Source organism: Saccostrea cucullata, unplaced genomic scaffold, assembly GCF_032062105.1.
Source record: "Saccostrea cucullata isolate Sc308-1 unplaced genomic scaffold, CSIRO_AGI_Scuc_v1 ctg750, whole genome shotgun sequence".
NCBI lineage: Eukaryota > Metazoa > Mollusca > Bivalvia > Ostreida > Ostreidae > Saccostrea > Saccostrea cuccullata.
The window spans coordinates 126,039-145,779 of NW_026926229.1; the positions used below are offsets into that span (position 1 = coordinate 126,039).

Genomic DNA, 19,741 nt, shown 5'->3' on the forward strand with positions numbered 1-19,741 from the left:
GAAAACGTTGGTGCGGTCAAGGCCAGACGAAATGAAAAGGTCAGAAAAAGGTGACTCATTGAGATGCACATGCATACCAAAATAATTTTGACAGTTTCTTTGAAACTTTAATGGTAAATTCAGAACTCAATGAAATTTTGACGCCTATATCATAGCGTAGACTAAGGTACTCAGATGAAACACTCAAGATTTCCATTATGTTTAGTGAATAATTTAGGATATTAAATCTTCAAAAGTTGTCTACAGAATTTCGTTGACTCAGGAGAAAGCTATATGCAGACTCCGAACCATGGCTTGAAACGATGGGTAAACAATCATATATGTTTTGAAACATTGATGGCAAATTTTATTGAGGGTTAGAGTTTCTCTAATGCAAATCAAACTCCAAGGTCAAGAGATGAAATATATTTTACCCAAAGAAAGGAATTCTCTCAATGGATATATGTGAAATATGAAGGCTGTGACACTAACAATTCCAAAGTTATTGCCAAGGTTAAAATGTGGGTCAAATGTCAAGGTCAGAGGGTGAAATTTAAGAGATACAGTGGAAAGACTTGTCATTAAAAAATTGTTCTAAATTTATGGCCAAGTTTTTAGAAAATGGGTCAAGGCCAATATTGTTTGGTATCCGAAGGAAGGTCTTCTCACAAGGATTATAATTGTGAAACTTGGAAGCCCTAGTACTAACTTTTCAAAAGTTATCACCAAGGTTTAATTTTTTAAGTGGGTCAAGGTCAAAAATACTTATTTCCATTGTAGGTTCTTCACAAATTAATACACATGTGATGAATAAAACCCTTACCACAAACTGTTTTAAAGTTATCTCTAGGATAAAACTATGTTGTTTTTTTTCTCTATAAAATATTTGAAGTTTGGGTCTATGCCCCTGTAATCGAAGATTCGGGGGTGTATAGTTTTTGCCTTGTCCGTTCGACCGTCTAGCTGTTTGTTTCCGCAAAAACTTTAATCTTGGGACATAACTTTAAAATTGTTGGGCTATGGCCTTCATATTTCACAGGTTAATCCCCTCTGAGCGACCTTTCTTTGGGTTCTACATTTGACCTTTTGACATTGAAAATTGACCCACACTTTAACCTTGAACATAACTTTTGAACAATCGGTGCTGATGCTTTCATACTTCACAAGTGTATTCATTGTGACAAGACCTTTCAATGGGTATAAAATTAATGTTTTTTACTTAGACCTTAGAGTTTGACCCACCTTTGTAAAACTTTAACCTTGGCCATAACTTTGAACAGTTAGCACTAGGCCTTTCATATTCACAGATGCATTCCTCATGACAAGACCTTCCTTTAGATGCCAACAACTTTGACTTTGACCTTTAAAGTTTTATTTCTTTGAGAAACTTCACCATAAGCTGCCATATGTGGGCATTAGTGTTTCACAAACACATCTTGTTTAACATTATTTTGCAATTATTATTAGTGCTTGCAATCATGTTTTGTTTCAAATGATTGGAAAGCAATCATTGAGAAGTAATGTTTAATAAAATGAAATATAATATAAAGCTATATAAAACATGTTAATGAGACGCACGAAACTTTCATTTCTCAATTTGACTTGCATTTAAAGGGATACACAAGTTATTCCTCTCTGAGAAGTTGTCGCCATCGTGATGCAATGGTTAGAGCGTCTGCTCTAGAGTCGCAAATTAAGGAGTTGATCTTTGCTTCGAGGATTCGAATCCCACTGTGGGACGTGGAGACCACTCCTTTGGATGAGACAGTATAAACCGAGGTCCCGTGTCGCAGTAGGTGCTGGCACGAAAAAGAACCCTCCCTACTCAATGGCCCTAAGTGCCGAGTATAGGACAAAATTTGCAGTTCTCCACGTGCACCGGCAAGTGGGGGCGTCTCCATATGAGTGAAAAATCCTAGATATAGGGATTAAACAATGTACAATCAATCTCTGAGAAGTTCCGTAAATTGAGCAAGAAAAGGAGGCCCAATTATCCAAAATTTGGAATCTTTCATAAACTGAAAACCCATAAGTATAACAAACATTCCTCACAGTAGATTCTAGCAATATAGGAAATTATATAAAAAAAAATATTAAAACGGATTAACTTTATGTATAATGTTTATTCTTGTAAAAGTGGAGGACAAAAAATGAAAAAAATAAATAAATAATTTAATATGGCTACATTGTAAAGCACACAAACACACACGTGACACTCTAAAATATAAATTGCATACAAGCGGCATTGTACTCATTGTTCTTCTCAGGAAAAGTCCTGATGGAGACAGATCAAGGTCACACACAAACACTCGCGATATGATTGGTCCTCTGCAACTTCCGGCACACGTGACGATTTGAATAAGTTAATCTGACTGGGTAAAATAATTAAACGAAGGCAAAAACACCATCGTAGATGGTCCCTCTTTATGGCAAATGGAATCTAAAAAATAAAAAAAGAAACAAACATTTAAATAACATTCAAAGAAAGAATAATTTCCATATAATAAATAATAATTAAGAATGTATTTAATGTAAAAATAAAACGAGATTTTACTTACATGTACAAAATAATGAGGGTGAAGAACAACAACTCTGATGTTTATTTGATGGGAGAACTGCCACGGGAGCTGCCGTCCATTCTGTCGCTTTCTAAATCTTCGTCGTCCATAATTTCATCCTCCTCATCGTCATCTTCAACATCATCGTCAGCGTCGTCCATTTTATTACTAGGTTGATGCTCCACGTGTTGATGATTAGCCGGATGGTTGTCGTTGATGACCGGCATGTTGAGTTCCCGATCAGTGGCTTTACCGATGAAGTTCCTGATTTCAGCAAAATAAGATTCGTCCTTGGATTCCAGATCTGGTTCAGCAACTGGAGAATCCCGAACGTTTGGTCCCTCAGTTTCATGTTTCTTCAGATGGCGGTCCAAATTGGTCTGTTGTCCAAAGCATCGATCACAGAGTGTACAACGGAATGGTTTCTCCTTGTTGTGGATGTTTCTGACGTGTCTTTGGAGGTTGGAGGAAATGCTGAATGATCTCTCGCAGTATTTACATTTGTATGGTTGTTCTCCGGTATGGGTTCTAAGATGACGAGTCAAATTGGCAGATCGTGGAAATACTTTTCCGCAAAATTTGCATCCATATCTTTCCTTTACTTTGCTACCACTTGAGGAGTATGGGAAAGTGTCTGGTAATTTGTCCATCATGGATGTCAAGCCCTTTTCTTCACTTTCACGTTTGATGGTCCCAAATTGTCCCATAGCAGCAGCGACATAGGAAGAGCTGCTCATTGGAAAACGAGAGAATGGCATAAATTTGGAGGCTTCATGAAGCGACTGTTGGAACTTTTCCTTCCCTAAACGTAGATGGTCCATAATAAGATTTGGAGTTCCAAATTGTGGATAGGCATAATGAAGTTTGGAATCAGAGACAGAGCATGGCATCCCAAATATGTGAGTTTTTCTGGTGTTTTCAGGGGGTGTTGTTTCTTTCGGAGTTTTTCTAGTTAAATCGAGCGGTTGTTCTCCTGAGGGTCTAGGTGATACGGTAGAGCTAGAGTGTGCTGGTGATGGAGAGCGGGACTTGTTTGTTTTGGATAGATCAAATGGAACATCTCGTTTTTTGTCTTCTTTATCGTTAACTGGAGAGGGTTGTTCCGGGATTTTTGGTGAGTGTCTCTCGGTCTTAATAGAAGAGTGATGACTAAAAGGCAACCAGGGTTGATGGGGAGATCCTCTAGATGGTGACTTGGTCCTAGGGCGTTTGGAGGAGCTGCTCTCACTTTCAGCATCTGAAGCTGAGCTGTGGTCGGATTCACTGCCAGAACTCAAGGGTGAATCATTGGAGTTGGAGTTAACGGAATGACGACCGGATCCCTCGGCATGACGATCAAACATTCGCTCACGGGGTGACAGATGTGGAGGAATGACAGCTTTCCCCAAAGGAGAGGTCGGTTGTAGAGACATCTTTGCGGGACTGGAAGGTGAAATAGGAGAGGTCAATCCTGTGAATGGATGGCTGCCTGGGAATACAGGAAATGAGGCTCCAAGAGGAGGGTAGAATGGATACGGAGGCCGATACATCCCCATGTACAGAGCGGGATTCAGTGGAGAGGGAGTTACTGCGCTAGGCATGCTCAGTTGGGATATCTTATCAGAAGGAAATCCAAGATGAATTCCATTCCTTAAAGCGCCTTCACAGAATCGTTTGTGCTTGCTCAAAGAAGTAACGGTAGAAAAGGCTTGTCCACAGTCTTTGCATTTGATCTGTTGGCGACAGTCGGCGTGCATTCTTTTGTGGCGGCAAAGATTGGAGAACTGGGTGTATGCTTTCAGACAGACTTCACACTGAAATGGTTTAACACTGCTGTGGATATGCTGATGCTGCTTCAGTCCGCTAGATGTCGCAAAAGTCTTTCCGCATTCTGAACATGCATGACATCTTGCACCGACATGCTGGGATCTTATGTGGCGCTGTAGGTTGCTTGGATCGGTGAAAATCTTGTCGCAGTTCTCGCAGCTAAATTTCTTTAATGAATCATGGGTAATCTGTAAAATTAAAAAAAAATATTAGTAAACTATTGTTTTGGGGGGTGACGTCATTTAAAATATCTGACTTTAAAAATGAATGTTTCAGACTGATGAAAGTGAAGGCTACCTGGTGACGGATTAGGTTGGACTTCCACTGGAATGACCTCGGACATTCGTCACATTTGAACTCTCCCTGGTCCCCGGCCTCTGGTGCCTCAGAAGAAAGGTCAGTCTCTCCATTCACCAAACTGTAACAGAAACAGGTAACGTGCAGTTATAATACCATCAACAATAAAGAGTTTGTATTTTTTTTAATGATTTGAGCGCTTTAAGAAACATTAAAGGGGATAAAAAAACGATGTACTTTTTCATCAATTAAAATGGTTAACCACGTTAACATAAAAAGCCAGGACCTTGGTTGACAAAGTACAATAGGTACTATGCGGGCGTCGCAAAGATTATACGTTTGAAGATCAGAGATATGCATCAGAAACACTTGTACTGCATTGAAGGGATGCTTTTAATTCTGACACAAGTAATTGGAAGTTAAAGGAATCGCTTAACACCCATTAGGACGGACACGGATGAATGGGGGCTGTAATGTAGCATCCTTCCATCCGAGGTGTCAACATATGTCTAGATGAGGTGAAATCATGCAATGTTTTAAAACGATCAGAACTGTTAAAACAGGTAGAATATCTCCGAAGGTGTAACCCGACCCTCGCCCCTGTATATATTCGTGTTTATTTTCTGTGTCTCTTGAATTTATGATTTTAACAATGGGCCTATTCATCTCTTCAATGTGTTACATTTTACAACAGGAAAGACGAATCGCGGAGGCAGAGCAGGGAATTCCAAGGTTTAATGCATGACAGGTGATTAAAGGCGACTCATAAGTAAGCGTTAACCAATAGGTGTAACCGTACACTTAAAGGAACCACCTAACACATTCCGGGGAGTCAGTCCCCTTGGGTCACTGCGGACAGTGCTTATAGGCCAGCTCTGGTTTGATCCCCACGTTAGGCTGGTGAGTATTAATAGTAAAGGGATTATTTGGTTCAGGGCCGATGCATCCACAGTGTTTCTGATTCGACGTTCGATCATAGAAAATTATTAGATGTGGTTAATTTTTTATTTAATCGGTTTAATCAAGCTGAAACAAAACATAAATAAATCTGTGGGTAGAATTTTGTATCACGTGACATCAATGATGCACAGGGCACTCTGTAACCTAAGCACTCGAATGCGAGTTTTCTGGGATCAAAAATTTAGATTTTAATTGCAGCTGTTGTCGTGTCGAACAACTCTATTTGCAAACAGTTGCCTTCATTCATTGTTTAATTTCATTGGAAAGGAGTATTCAGCACGCGTATCCCTTCGTAATTTCTGTCTAATAAAATCCAAATATTGTATTGTTGATGGATCTTATCAAATACATCTTGATTTTTCACTTAATAAATTTGACACCAGAAATTATGTCAAAACATGGCTGCTATCGCGACATAAATTTGATAAGGTGATAAGATAATCTAATATTTGATGCCAGTGTTCAGAAAGGAGAAAGACGTCTTTTTATTACAAGTCAAATTCGTTTATTTAATTTGTGGTCAAAAGTTATGGCCTATATTAAATTTGAATGTTCAGCTCATAAGACGTAACATTTAGGAAGTCTTCGAAAAAGTAGCCCAAAATGTAGAAAGAAGCTTTTTCAAGATTGTGTTTATCTTTGACAAACAAAACTTATGAAACATGACAATTTCACTTTCATATGAATTTAAATTTTTGTCTGCTAATTTCCTTCTTTTTACAGTTTTTGTTTCCACAATCTGTCAAATGGAATTATCAAGGAACTTTTTTGTCTTTCAAGTTTCTAGCAATTAAGCCTGAAGTCGCAAAGCTGTTCGTGATAAAATTCGCGAATTGATATCTTTTATTTAACAGGGTATTTGAGGATACTTCAGTTTGTGTTTTAGCAGACAGAAGTATGACAAAGGGTGCAATCTTCAAACATTTCCTTCCCGTGATTTATGTATGTGGACTGAAACCCTGGGTACTTCAACTCAAACTCCGCCCAACAAGATTTATACCAAAAAAGACACTCTTCACTTTTTTCTTTTGAAAATTCAAATTAAGTGTTTTTAAAAGTCACATGACTTTTACTAGTGATAAAAGTGCTCAAGGCTTAACAAACCTTTTTGACTCTTTTGTATCCTCTTCCGACGACTTGTCGATGGACATTTTCTGAGAAATGTTTTGTACGTGGCTGCTATGAGTACAGGCGTACGTCTGGTGTCGTGCTAAGGCGATTTTAGACCTGAAAACTTCACCACAATCACATGGGTAATTTGTCTCACCTGAAAAATACATAATCAAAGGAACATAAATTTTGATTGTGTACACAAATGTGGGTCGATATGAACAAAAAAAAATCAAGGAAAACTGGATTCTCCAAGCCTATACGGAAGAATCAGTCCCAATTTTGTGGGAATCTATAATTTCAGTGTAAGATTTCAGAATTAATTTCTTCTGTCTCATTTACAAATTGTAATCAAGAGGGAACGGTGCGCTGTCCAGTGGTCAAACGTCAATCGGGACCTCTCGGACCCGACCCTTCTCATGACCTTAGACAGCCGCTACAACCGGGTCACTGCAATATCTTTTTGTGAGGCCTCTTGAAAAGATCTCCGTTTTCTATTTTAGGATAAAATGCATTAGAGTGACCAGGACGACCAATGCTCAGAGATTTTTTTTGAATAATTCTTTTGTATTTGTCTGTAAATGATATTTGGCCGAAATGGTTGACCAAGACTGACCTCCAAGCCTAAACGTCCAGTTCTCTTTTTGTCCGAGGGTAAACAATATTTAGATGAATTCAAGCTACCGTTTTCGTATTACCATAATTCATAAATCACGGACGCGCTTGCATTGTGACTTTGACAGCTGATCTTGTCTTTGAGATGTAAAAAGTCAACTTGACCGAAAAGAAACACAAGGGTAGTAATTATCCTTAACAAATACCCGCATTGTTCACTTTAAAAAGGAGCAGATATAAAATAAAACCCAAATGTTCCGAAAAAATTTAAAAGTAGGACGGTAATTTCAAATTGAAATCATTAAGTAAAATTAAAGAATTTGAAATTGGAGATAAAGTATGTCTTTTATTGTGTCTGGATTATATCATAAAAAAGATAAAACACATGCAGTGATTTGCATTTCATCCCCATTCAGTTTTAATTACACGTTATGATTTTCCTTTTATTTCTCAAATACTAAGACCAGGGTCGCGTAGCTTTATTATCTGCTGAAATATGGTAACATTTTATCTCTACTCTCGTCGTAAATAACAATTAGATACACTCATTTCTCTGAGATGAGAACACTAGGAAAATTAAATTTTCTTTATGCTTTGACCTTCATTTCGTTTTCTGGTGAACCTCAAATGTGATTCTGTCACAATTTCATGGGAAATTGAAAGTAAGTGAAAATCAATTAAAGTTTCTAAGCCTGCATAATGGAGCTAAAGCAATTTGCATACATTAAGCACGGGCCTACCCCTTATGAAGTTGTACAAGAATGTGCAGATATAGAGCTGCAAAAGGTTTATTACCGTATCCTTCTCTTTCTTATCTCTCGATATATTTAAAGAAAAATTGCGCATTAAGAGATTCACTTTAAAAATACTTTAAATAAAACATTTGCTTTTACAGTAAATAGTGTTCAATGTCAAGAGTCAGCTAATATGAAGACTTTTTTTTTGAAAAGCATTCTGTTACATTTTTTTATTCCTTAATTGATGACTCAATTAAGTAATGCTTGGAATTTTAAAATATTATTCTGTATCAGGTCACTGGTTGTAAATTTCGTTATCTTGTCGTCTAAGGTTATACAAGAAAGAACAAATTTAACATGATCCCTGAAATCTTCCCAGGTTTAGGGGGACTTAAGGACGCACCCGGTAAACCAGCCCGCACGTGCTTTAAAGACGCACACGGCAAAAACTTAAATGTACATTAAAATGTATTTTGGTGTAAAAATATTTTCTTCCGAAGTCTTTTCTGTTCAAAAATATAAAATGAAATGAAAATTAAGAATGTCAGAAAATTTTCTATTTCCTTATTGAGAACCCAACAAACACATGATAGAAAGCCGGCGTAAGAAGAATAGATAGCAAAATAATCGGTTTATAGACAGTATAAGACATTTTCTATAGCGGCATTCACTGGGACCCGAGAATACCTTACTATGTCCGTATCGCACCCAAGCACGCCAATAAGACCAGACCCGACCAAAAAAAAAAAAAGCATTGAACTATTAATTGTTGGTCTGAAATAAACTTTCCTTTTATCATTCAGTTATCAGTTTTGAATAATGTGGGAATATGAGTTTTTATAGAGGAGACAAGATCATTAAGATTCTTTAAAGTTGGAAAGTATAAAGAGAAAAAAAGAAAGGCGTTATTGGAAATTTAATTAAAGACGTTTTTTCACTGATATTCCATGCGTATAAGTAAAAGTTTTAAATTGTTTATTTTGGTCCTTGTGGAATGAATCTTCAAAGAAAACACGTGGCGCAGTGAGACGGCATATGAGAACATCAAAGATATTACATACAACATTCAAATGTATTTAAACTAAAGTTTAATGTTTAAAAAATTAAAATAATTTAAACTGATTTATGTAAAAGATTTACAAAGAACATTTTAAAAATAAAAAAGCTTTCAAAATACTAAATATATAAAACATGTTTTCGCTTAAAAATTATTAAACATAATATTTCTCACGTGGTAATTATTATTTATTAATACATTAATAATAATTTAGTAAAACTTATAAAGTTAATTAATTACTAACCTTGTTCGTCCAGTTTGGAGAAATCTGGGGTGTCCAGTCGACATACAGGGTCTGAGGGGTACAGCAGCATCTCCTCGCCAGGAAGTATATCTCTCATTGATTTATAGTATATCTAAAAATGAACAGAGGTCCTTGTAATTCACTGGAGGCTACACGGGGGAAAGTGTCCGTAATTTTGTTTGTTTGGATTTTTACATGACTCGGTTGGTGATTCCAATTTCACCTGTCAATTTACACAATACTTAAAGTAGTGCGTGCCCATCTCAGGTGGTGTAATTGACAGACCGCCTCAGCCAATCAGAGGCCGCCTTTCTGTGATCGATGGATTTTCTTATAAAGATTAGACTGACTGCAAACAAACTTCTGTGACTATTTGATTTGTTATAAAGAGACGTTTTTGTACAAATAGTCTTTATCTTTACATTTAAACCCAAGTTTCTTTTCCCATTTCGTTTTTCAATTTGAAAAAATAAATAAGTTTTAAGCGCGGTAGGGCGAAAGTTGGAGGAAAATAAATTAGTGAAAGAGACAGATATATCTTAAATAATGCAGTAATACCAAAACTTGGAAGTAATTATGGCACTCAAGCAAAACACTTATTCCGAGAAATAAACAGCTACTTGGTAAGTCGGTGGGATAAGTGGACCCCCAATTATGTCATAAGCAGAGTTTTCTGTGTATGCAGATAGGGACAGAAGCATGACACAAAATAACAGTATTGACACGCTTTTTTCTGCGATAATAAATTTAGATTAGTTTACACTCATCCATGACATAATCTTAGCTCCTATTTATTTCATTTACTTTGTCCTTTTTGCAGTATATTATCACTTGATAATAATTTGACGTATTTTTTTTTTATTTTTTAATTTTCACATTTTTTCTTCATTTTTTAAAGACTAAAGGACCGTAATGATAAATAAGATTAGCTTATAATTTAATTTTATTGAGAGTTTCTTTTCTTGCAAATATTACCTTAATTTCAACCATACCTTAAGTAAATCAATAGAAATTAAATTCCTATTAAAAAAGACATTTCAAAAAGCTTACCTTAAAAGGCAAAACAAGCGGTGTGTACGAGAACTTAGCCAGTTTTAATTTGAAGAGATTATTTTTGAATAATGTATATATATTAAAATATGAACGTCTCAATGCCAAGATGGCTATGGCAGAACGATGTACATCATCACACTAAACACTTTCAGGTGTAAAAGTGACACGCCTTGAAATGATTAGTTAAAGTTGCCTCCCCAAGCCAATAAAACAAAAATTGACCTGACAAGCCGCGAACAGACAAAGCAGAGTGAACATCTAGCCCCTGTCCCTCCCGCCGAGCTTAAAACACATCATTAATGTCTAATTAGTTATCAATCGCACGGCTTAAATTGGAAAAACGGTTTTAATCTTGGATTACGGATCAAATCCCCTTGCATTAATTGATGTGCGTGTATGACATTGCGTCTTGATGTTTTTTCATCTGTTGTCAAATATGATTGGAAATGAATAGACTTGAACCTATTTATAATAATGAAACGGTTAGTTTGACAACGGAGACAGATATGGTCATTTGTGGCCGGAGTCAAATTATAACATTTAAATCATTATTTACATAAATAGACAGAAGTATGAATTTCCATCTTTAAATCAATTTTCCTTTTTTTAAATAAATAACAAAAATTGATTTTTTAAAAATCGTGACACAAATAAAATTTATATTTATATTTTTTAAAAGATTTTTTAAACTATCTTTTTATCGATAAAAAATAAATGAATTTCATACTACATGTACTTAGAGTCACATGCTATCAAATAGAGTGATATGAAGTTCACCTTGTTATTAGGAAGAGACTGAAATCATTACAATTTTTGGTTTATCTACTTACTCAACTAGTACTGGTGATAATCAATTATTTTGACGATAACCATGCGACCATTGCAATTTTCTTATGCATAATCAATAAAAGCCAGCATACTCGTTACATGTGACGTTTTTCAGAGCAAAATGTGTGGAGATGGCGGGCAAAATTTATAAACATCATTCTTAAGAATAATCAAATTATCATTTTGTAAAGTCTCTTTCATTTTACAAGGACCACTACACTTGAAGAACTAATTACAGTTGATGACGTGAATGTCATATGAAAAAAGTTCAGAGTAAAATATCGAAAGAAAGAAATTCTCATTTTAAGGTCCTTGAAGAATTCACATCAAGCACTACTCATACCGTGGAAAATCATAAAAAAGAAACCAAAGACGGATGCAATAAATCCGCCTTATCTTTTGGTGCCATCTTCGCCGCTCCGCGGGATGTTGTTTCATTTCAAGAAAAAGAGACACATCGTCTTTAGAAGCTCCCCTCGCACTAATTTACTGTGTTGTTAATACGCGCCGCTCATTCTTAACATAGTTTTTTTCTTAATGTTTTTTAAATTATGTGAAACACATGGCATGAAGCATTATTCCAAAGCCACGAGGAACCGCGGGAAATTTAAGATTATAACTATATTCGAACTCTACATCAATATACAGATGTTTCATTAGACAACAAACTATCATTTCAAAAATATGCAAAAACTGTGAAGAATATTATTTTTCTTTTTCATGATAATGCTATAGACAAATTTTATCCCCCTAAAAGCATTTCTAAAATAATTTTGTCATAACTTCACATTTTTTGCAATTCAAATTTAAGTTAAACCATGTGTGCAGTATAAATGCTAATACACTAGACTATAGAGTTTGATCTTACTTCTTCCTCTATCTGAACGGCCATCAGATTTTGGTTTTCCGAGCGTGTGCTACTCCGTATATATTTCATCCAGTTTCCGGTTCCTGTTTCACTTGCATCAATCCACCCTTTTATTTCTCCTTTTTCATTCAAAACCTGAAAAATAAAAAGAAATAAAGCTATACTTTATCTCAGACAAAAAGTGCATGTTTTATGTAACAAGATGCACTTTATACAATAGGACACTACAACACCACGCAAAAATATAACATGAATGGGAAAGTTAACGAATTTAGTAAAAAGAATTAATTTATAGATATAATTTTACAATTTTCTTTTTTAAGGACATTGACAATGTTGGCCACCTGTAACGTGTTTCCTTTATGTTGATACTAGAGGACATGAGCCATTTGCTGTATGTATATGAGAGAAACTCCTCCTCTCGCGGCATAATCAGTGCGTTGACTTGCACTGCTATCTACAAAGCGCGCTGCAACCAATCAGAGGGGCTCAACATGATAAAATTATTGAAATGCATGATAGACAACAGAGAAAAATATCCCCTTTCTTTTTATAAATATATCGCCTTAAGATAGAATTATACATAATATTTGGTAATGATTTTCTTTTTTGATTTTGACTTGTTTGTATTGATTTTTGTAGATATCATCATTATTGTGCGGATTCAAAGATAAATTTAAATAATGAAATTTAAAAAAAAAAAAAAAAAAATACGTACTAGTACTTTTAAAAAGCATTTCAGTAAATTGAATGTGGGTGAATTTAAATGCCATTATAATTTATATGGTTAAACATTTCAGTTGCATATTGTTACACGGAAAGGATCTTGTATTTGGCTGCTCTGGTACAAGTGAACTCCCGTTTTTTATTCTTCTGCATATTAGTGTGCAGCTGCTTCAGAAAGTGGGAGTTATGAGAAGTTATCAAACACTCGTTATCATCCTTAATACCCGGACAATACTTCTACAACTTCACTCAAGCTTGAACCAAAATTTGCTACTTTTTTTAAGCTTTTCCCTTTCTAAATTAAGTCGTCTTTTCTGTAATTTCTTGCACACCATTTTGCAGACCACCATATTTGTAAAAAGCAACATAAAATTAGGAAAGATTAGACCTTTGCATTGTGACAGTACCTGGTATTGAAGCACCTGTCCGGCGCGTTCGATGCGATGCTTGCAGACGAAGGAGTTGAGTGTTCAATACATAAATAACTTTCACCTGAGTGACACCATTCTTTGTTCAACCAAGTTTACAATTTTATTGAATTATTTCTCAATGAAGGCATCGATCCGAGACGGATTGAACATTTATTTAATTTTCGAAACAATTTGGATCGACGTGATGAACCATCGCCGAGCAGTGATATTTGAAGGCTCATGATGCAAAAATGTTGATGATGATTACATGAAAGGACAATACTAAACATTGTTAATTGTACGGACCTAGTTTGTCATCATTTGCAAATGTTAGTCACTGCTAATGATAAAAATTGTCCTAAATGTAGTCACACACAGGGAACTTCTAACCACTGACATTTTGGAAGCCCAGAGAAGAAATTGTAGTTAGATCATCATAGTGAATTAAAACTAGATTTGAGAGATAATTCTAGCTACATACACTAATTAGAAAATATCATACGCTGCTCGCGTATGATGATGCAAATATTTCCCTATTAACGAGTCATTTGCAATTTTAACATTTGGTAATGCTCATTTCTTGCAGAAGAACCTGCCCCGATGACATCTGTTTGCTGTCCTTATTAGCCAGATCCTCGAGAAAACTTTAAATCTTTAATTTCCGCACCTCTTATATTCTTTTTTTAATAAAGAAAAATAATCGTTAAATTATATAAATTACAGATGTTTATATTAATGGCGGCGTGACCGTGTTAGTTCGACTTCTATCATCAACCATTTCTTTCCATGTTTGATGGCGAAAAACAGCGCTAAGACACGCATCCCCACCGCGTCCGAGTATACTGTCTTTTCTCATAAAATATATAATTTCTAAACATTTACAAATGTTTTCTATTAAAATAAAATTGTCTGCATTCCGTTAGAGACAAATGCCTGGGAAAATCTTCGCCGGTTACGACACACACTGTCTTCGCGCTTATCTTCAAACATCGTAGGCTTCCCAGGGTTGATCTTAGTCTCCCAAAACACAAGGCTCTCAAGATGACATAACTTACAACGACTTGAATAAGCATTGTACAAAGATGACACCAGGGCATATTTAACATAGCGTTTGAATGAGATGTCCCGACTTGAGAGTAAAATTGAAATGACAAAGCTCATTCACAGCGGCTTCATCTTATTTTTGTATTTTTGTGAAGTGGTCAAATGTTTGGACAAGGGATAATCGGCTCATTGTCCCCCCATCGTGGGTCTTTGATGACTATATCACTCACACTTTTCTTCAATGATCCTAGTAATTTTTAGCGTTTTTTATCTTCTACTTAATCTGCGGTCAAATCCACGATTTTAACATGTTCTATCTCAGAAACTATCAATAACTGGCGGTTTAAAAGGATGCTGCATTATCATATCTTTTTAATGCATCATAAATGTATTTCAAAAAACAATATTTCAATTTAAATAAAAAATATATATACATGTCATTTTAAAATAAGATATTTTAAAAAGATCATACACCAAATGGCAAAGATAAAATATGTTGTCAATTTGATATAAATTTATTTATATATCATGCACAAGTTTTCTTACAAGACTAGAGACAAAGCAAAAAAGAAAAACCAAAAGAAAAAAAAATATTTACAAAATACATGTATCCCTTTATGAGATAAGTAGTTCCCTGTTGTTTATATTTAGAGATATCCAGAGAGAAATTTTCAGGAAGTTTCTGAGACTAAAATTTGTTTATTTTGATGAATATAAAGGATGATCGTATGACCTTCGATAAAACTTGTTTATTTCTCAACTCCTGCAACAAAATCTCACGCTATAGAATCTCCAACACGTGTTCGGAAGAAAGCATTGGAAGCGCGCGGGATCCTTAATTGTTAAGAAAAATATTTCACAGACGTCTCTTGCGACCAACTGTGATGGCACTAATGCAAACAATCTTGTCATTTTTTGAAATATGATTTTTAAACAGAGGAATTAATGACACATCATCACTTGTAACCCTTGATTGGCCATCCTTCAATTGCCACCAATGAAACGTCGCCATACAAACAGCGGTAGAGATGCAGCATCAGAATTTATTAAAGATAAAAAATTTAACATATTGAATTTGACATCCTTTTCAAAAAAAGCATATGACCAACATTTGAAAATAAGAATATTTTAATGCCATCAAAATAATCATTTTAAAATTGAAATGAGTAATAAGAGTGACATTGCACTTTAACGAACAGATAACAAACAGAAGACCAAGTTTAAAAATCGAAGTCATATAATTTATTCGGTTTATTTTATGTCTTAAAAAATAGAATTCTATATTGAGGACTTTTCAGCGGAGGAAATAATTAGATGTCCCAGTACTATAAGAGATGACACGCTCACAGATTGGAATTCTGCGGATGAATGTATTATTAGATACAACATGAAAAGATTACAAACTTGGTGAAATGTTATCAATTTTAAAAAAATGATTTACGCACAATTAAAGACCAATTTCACAAGAGAATGAAGTATCGACGAGGACGTGGGTCAAACGGTATATTTTCTTACGTTAGGAATTAAAAAGATTATAATTTTTCAATTAAGTTCCGTATAAATAAGATGGGACGTGGAATGACAAGAGAAATATTAGAAAAGCTAGATTATACATCGGCTCTTTTGTGACGTGACAATAGCGCGCGGAAAGTTCTGTACTGGGTGCCTCTCGTCTGCTCATTGATCGCGCTAAATTCGCTCCTCCCCGTATCTTCTGCTAACAATGTGAGGTACATTCTTACGCGGGGTCCCGAGGTTTATTCACACACCGGGAGAGAATTGATGGGAGGACGGACCCGACTTTATTTCTTTGTCAACCCTCTAGCTCTCACCCCTCGGTAGCTCGGAGTCTCATTATTATCAGGATATGACATTTGTGTATTTTATGGTATCATTAAAGTTTTCGTTTTTAATATTTTTTCTTTAGAAAATCAACTTTAATAAAATGTTATGTTGATGACGGTATTTTTATTTTTCTCTCAATAATTCTGACACCTGGCAATCAATTTGGTAAAGAAAAAAGGAAAAAGAGAGAAATCTTCGGTTACAGACCTTAACAATCAAAGTACTGAAAGTACTGGGAAGCGCTAAGCATATTGATTTGAAATTTATCAGAATTATTTTGAATTTAAATTTCCTGTTCTATTGAAGTTTAAGCAATATGCTGACAGTGTGAGAGCGCTAGGGCGAGCAGAGTTGTTTGGTACATAATCAAATATGTGAGTCCTGAAAAGTTCCCGTTGGATTATGAAATTCAACATTGTCTCATACCTTTTTATTTTAGGCATTTTACATATTTCTCATCTGCCAAAAGGTCGGTCAATTTCATATACCTAAAAAATTTCAAGAAAATATTTCTCCGTAAATATTTTCTTTCCCCTATCCTTTGTAGGAATCTATTAGAGGAAATATTTGCGTATAAATTGCAATTTATTGGAAGGGAGATGGTAACCGGGTTTTCCGATGAAATTTAGAATCTAGATGTAGCTCTACATTTGATTGAAAATGTATATTTTGAAATAAATTTGAACACTTGAAAATGTCGCAAAAAATTCCTCTCATTTGTGTTCAACACTGAAAGCTAGAATCTTCCGCCTTTACGAGTGTTTCAAATTGAAGACTGACATCATGTTTGTAACATCGTCATATGACAAAACTCTATGTAGATGAAATGAACATCCGTAGAATTAATGCCCTTTTTGCCCGAGATACAAATAGGTAAATATAAATTTGAGTTTCAATATATTATAATTATTTATCTTTCGATGCTATCCTTTAATCTCCGATTTTCAAATCCATGATTTATGGCGTATTTGCAGTAACATTTGTGTTGATATCACAATATGTTTTAATCATTTGTAAAAATTACTTTTTTACAATAAAAAAATTACACTTTTCTTCTTTGGAATAAAAAAACCCATTAAACCCCCTAAAGCATTTTTTGACTTTTGTTGAAACTAGAGGTACTGTGAGCAATGAGCTCACTAAATGATACCCCCCGCCTCCCATAATGTCGATGTGTTGCTTCATATTGTTTTACGGTAATGTGTAAAGAGGAATAACTCGTCCTATCAAATATTATCCAGAAGCTTCTTTATGTGACGTCACAGGCAAACAAAAAATAGCAATGTCCATATTTTGCTCTGGGAAACCAAAATACGTGTTGATAAAATCGTAAAATAAGGTGCACAATGGCAATATGTTATAAAGATTTTGAAAGTTTCATTAAATTTCACTCATGTTAGGAGTTGCGGTTAAGAGAAAAAGCGTAACAGACGGACTTTGACGGAAGGTAGCGCCTTATGGAAGTTTCCGGACAGACAGACACGGACGGAAAGCGGCTACTATATACCCTCCCGCTTTTAAAAAGCGGGAAGTCATATAATTAAAATGCTTCAATATTTTTTTCTTAAAAAATGCTTTACACCACTCTAAGAACGTTAATTAAGGTTTTAGCATCTTTCGGCACATCCTGCACACTACACACACAATTTTAAAGCACAATATTCCAAGAAATAAGTTTTATTATTTGAATGGATTCGTTGAAAACACAGCCACCACATACCCTACATGTATGTACAGCCACAAACTGTCTTTCCTTTCAATTATTTATATAATATGTTTTACCCATATTAATAGGACAACACTTACACAAGTAAAGACATTAAAAAGACAGTGTATGGGTGCAAGTCTGTATAATTGATACTTACGTTAGGAATTAATCAACTTCAATGATATTTCTCAGCATGGTGCAAGACCTGTGTTAATAGGAAGGCTTGTATTAGTTACATTGACTGAAGTAAGGGTCTAGAAGAAAAAAATAATAGTTTATATGGGTATAAGTTAAATAGAACACACCATATTATGTAAGCAGTACAAAGTTATTCAATTTTATTTATTTTTACTGAACACTAGTAACTTGCTTCCAGTCTGAGATTTAAAACTTAATCATTAAAATCCCATTTGAGTTCTAAATTATGTACTTATTCAATCATTATATTACATGTACATTGTAAATAATATTCTGCTTTTAATTAAGTATTTGCGCCAGATATGCAGCAGTTGTTAGCTACATGGTACAAAAGTAATGTGTGTCAACATGATTTAAATGAACTACAATTTGTGTATTTAAGAGTATCATTAAATTGTGGAATATTTATTTTTACTATTTTTATTATTAGAAATGCGCGTAACACTTTAATAAAATGTTATAAAGAGACAGGGATTTCCAGTTGCACATTTTTCTAGAATAACAACCTGGCAATCAACTTGGTAAAGAAAAAAAGTAGATTTACGCTGACAGAAAGCGCTTTGCGCTGCGCTTAGCGCTTAAAAAGGTTGATGTGAGAAAGTTGGATCCCTCACAAAAAAACTGATAATTGATTTTTATGTACTGTTTGATGAGTATACCGAAAATGCGACGATTAAATGTTCAAAATTTATTATTCATCAAACTTCATTGTCGAAGAGAAATTATTTACCTTATTCTAACTTTCTCAGCCAATAGAATTTTTTTTTAAATTCATGGTAAATGCAATTAACACTGAATATATCTAGAAATCATAAAACATATTTAAAAATAATTGCTAGGTGCAAAAAAATATGCTGATCACAGTGATCAAATATATATCCTGATATTTCCTAAAACAAAAATTTTAGAAATTATGATATTAAAACAAATAGCATAATTTTGCAAAAAATAAATAAAGATCTTTTGAAAAATTCTCCACATTTGGCTCTGGGTTATGATATCGTTGTCACTGAACCCCGTGGTCATCTGTTCTACCCGGTAATCTGATTTGTACGTAGTGACTTCAGCTTGTGATTTTTCAATGCTCTGAAAATCCCAATAAAGCGCATTAAAGGGGATGAACCTATTGAAAAGTTCGATTACTGACTCATAACCCTACAGTCAAAACAGACTTGCTTGGACAATACTTTCAAGAATGTATCATTGCTGATGTACATTACTGTAAGTGAAATATACGATGTACGAATAACATATATGTATTTATCACTTTAATATAGATGTAACATCGTTCATGCATGCATGTTTTCGCTATCAGGAAATTCTAATTTCAAGTTTCAAAATCAAAGACAAATTGAAAGATAAGTATGCATTCGATCGTAATAGGATTTCTTTTATAGATGCATGGTGTATCTTATAAATTGTCCTCTGTCGCGACAAAATCCCTTGGTATAATGTCACGTACTATAATGAACCCTCCCCGCGCTTTCCCCACGATAAGCAATCAGCCCAGCGTAGGGTTAAAAGTCGTGGGGATGCTGCTCTATGGGGATATGGCATGATACATCAAATTAGTATCCGCTTCTTCCTGGGTTCTTGACAATTACCTTGCTGACAAACTCAGATTCTCTTGTCGCAAGCTCTCCGCGGATCATCTCTTTTCTAACGCCCTTTAAATGAGGATCGCAATTTTATATTAAC

The 19,741-nt window shown here is 34.9% G+C and overlaps 1 protein-coding gene across 4 annotated transcripts in view; it reads right to left on the minus strand.

Annotated features, from left to right (window-relative positions):
- Positions 1-2,082: 2,082 nt before the first annotated feature.
- The window catches only part of LOC134271176 (histone-lysine N-methyltransferase MECOM-like), a 67,474-nt gene continuing 49,815 nt past the window's right edge, over positions 2,083-19,741 (minus strand). For 2 of the 4 annotated variants that reach the window (XM_062753425.1, XM_062753421.1), the window contains 6 exons: positions 12,113-12,247; positions 9,364-9,475; positions 6,705-6,867; positions 4,641-4,761; positions 2,538-4,531; positions 2,083-2,419 (listed from right to left, as the gene is read on the minus strand). In XM_062753425.1, coding sequence (XP_062609409.1) covers positions 2,579-4,531; positions 4,641-4,761; positions 6,705-6,867; positions 9,364-9,475; positions 12,113-12,181 — 2,418 coding nt within the window. In that variant the 5' untranslated portion in view covers positions 12,182-12,247 and the 3' untranslated portion in view covers positions 2,083-2,419; positions 2,538-2,578. Of the gene's footprint in view, positions 2,420-2,537; positions 4,532-4,640; positions 4,762-6,704; positions 6,868-9,363; positions 9,476-12,112; positions 12,248-12,419; positions 12,558-19,741 lie in introns of those variants that run through there. The other 2 variants (XM_062753423.1, XM_062753424.1) reach the window with 2 other exon arrangements.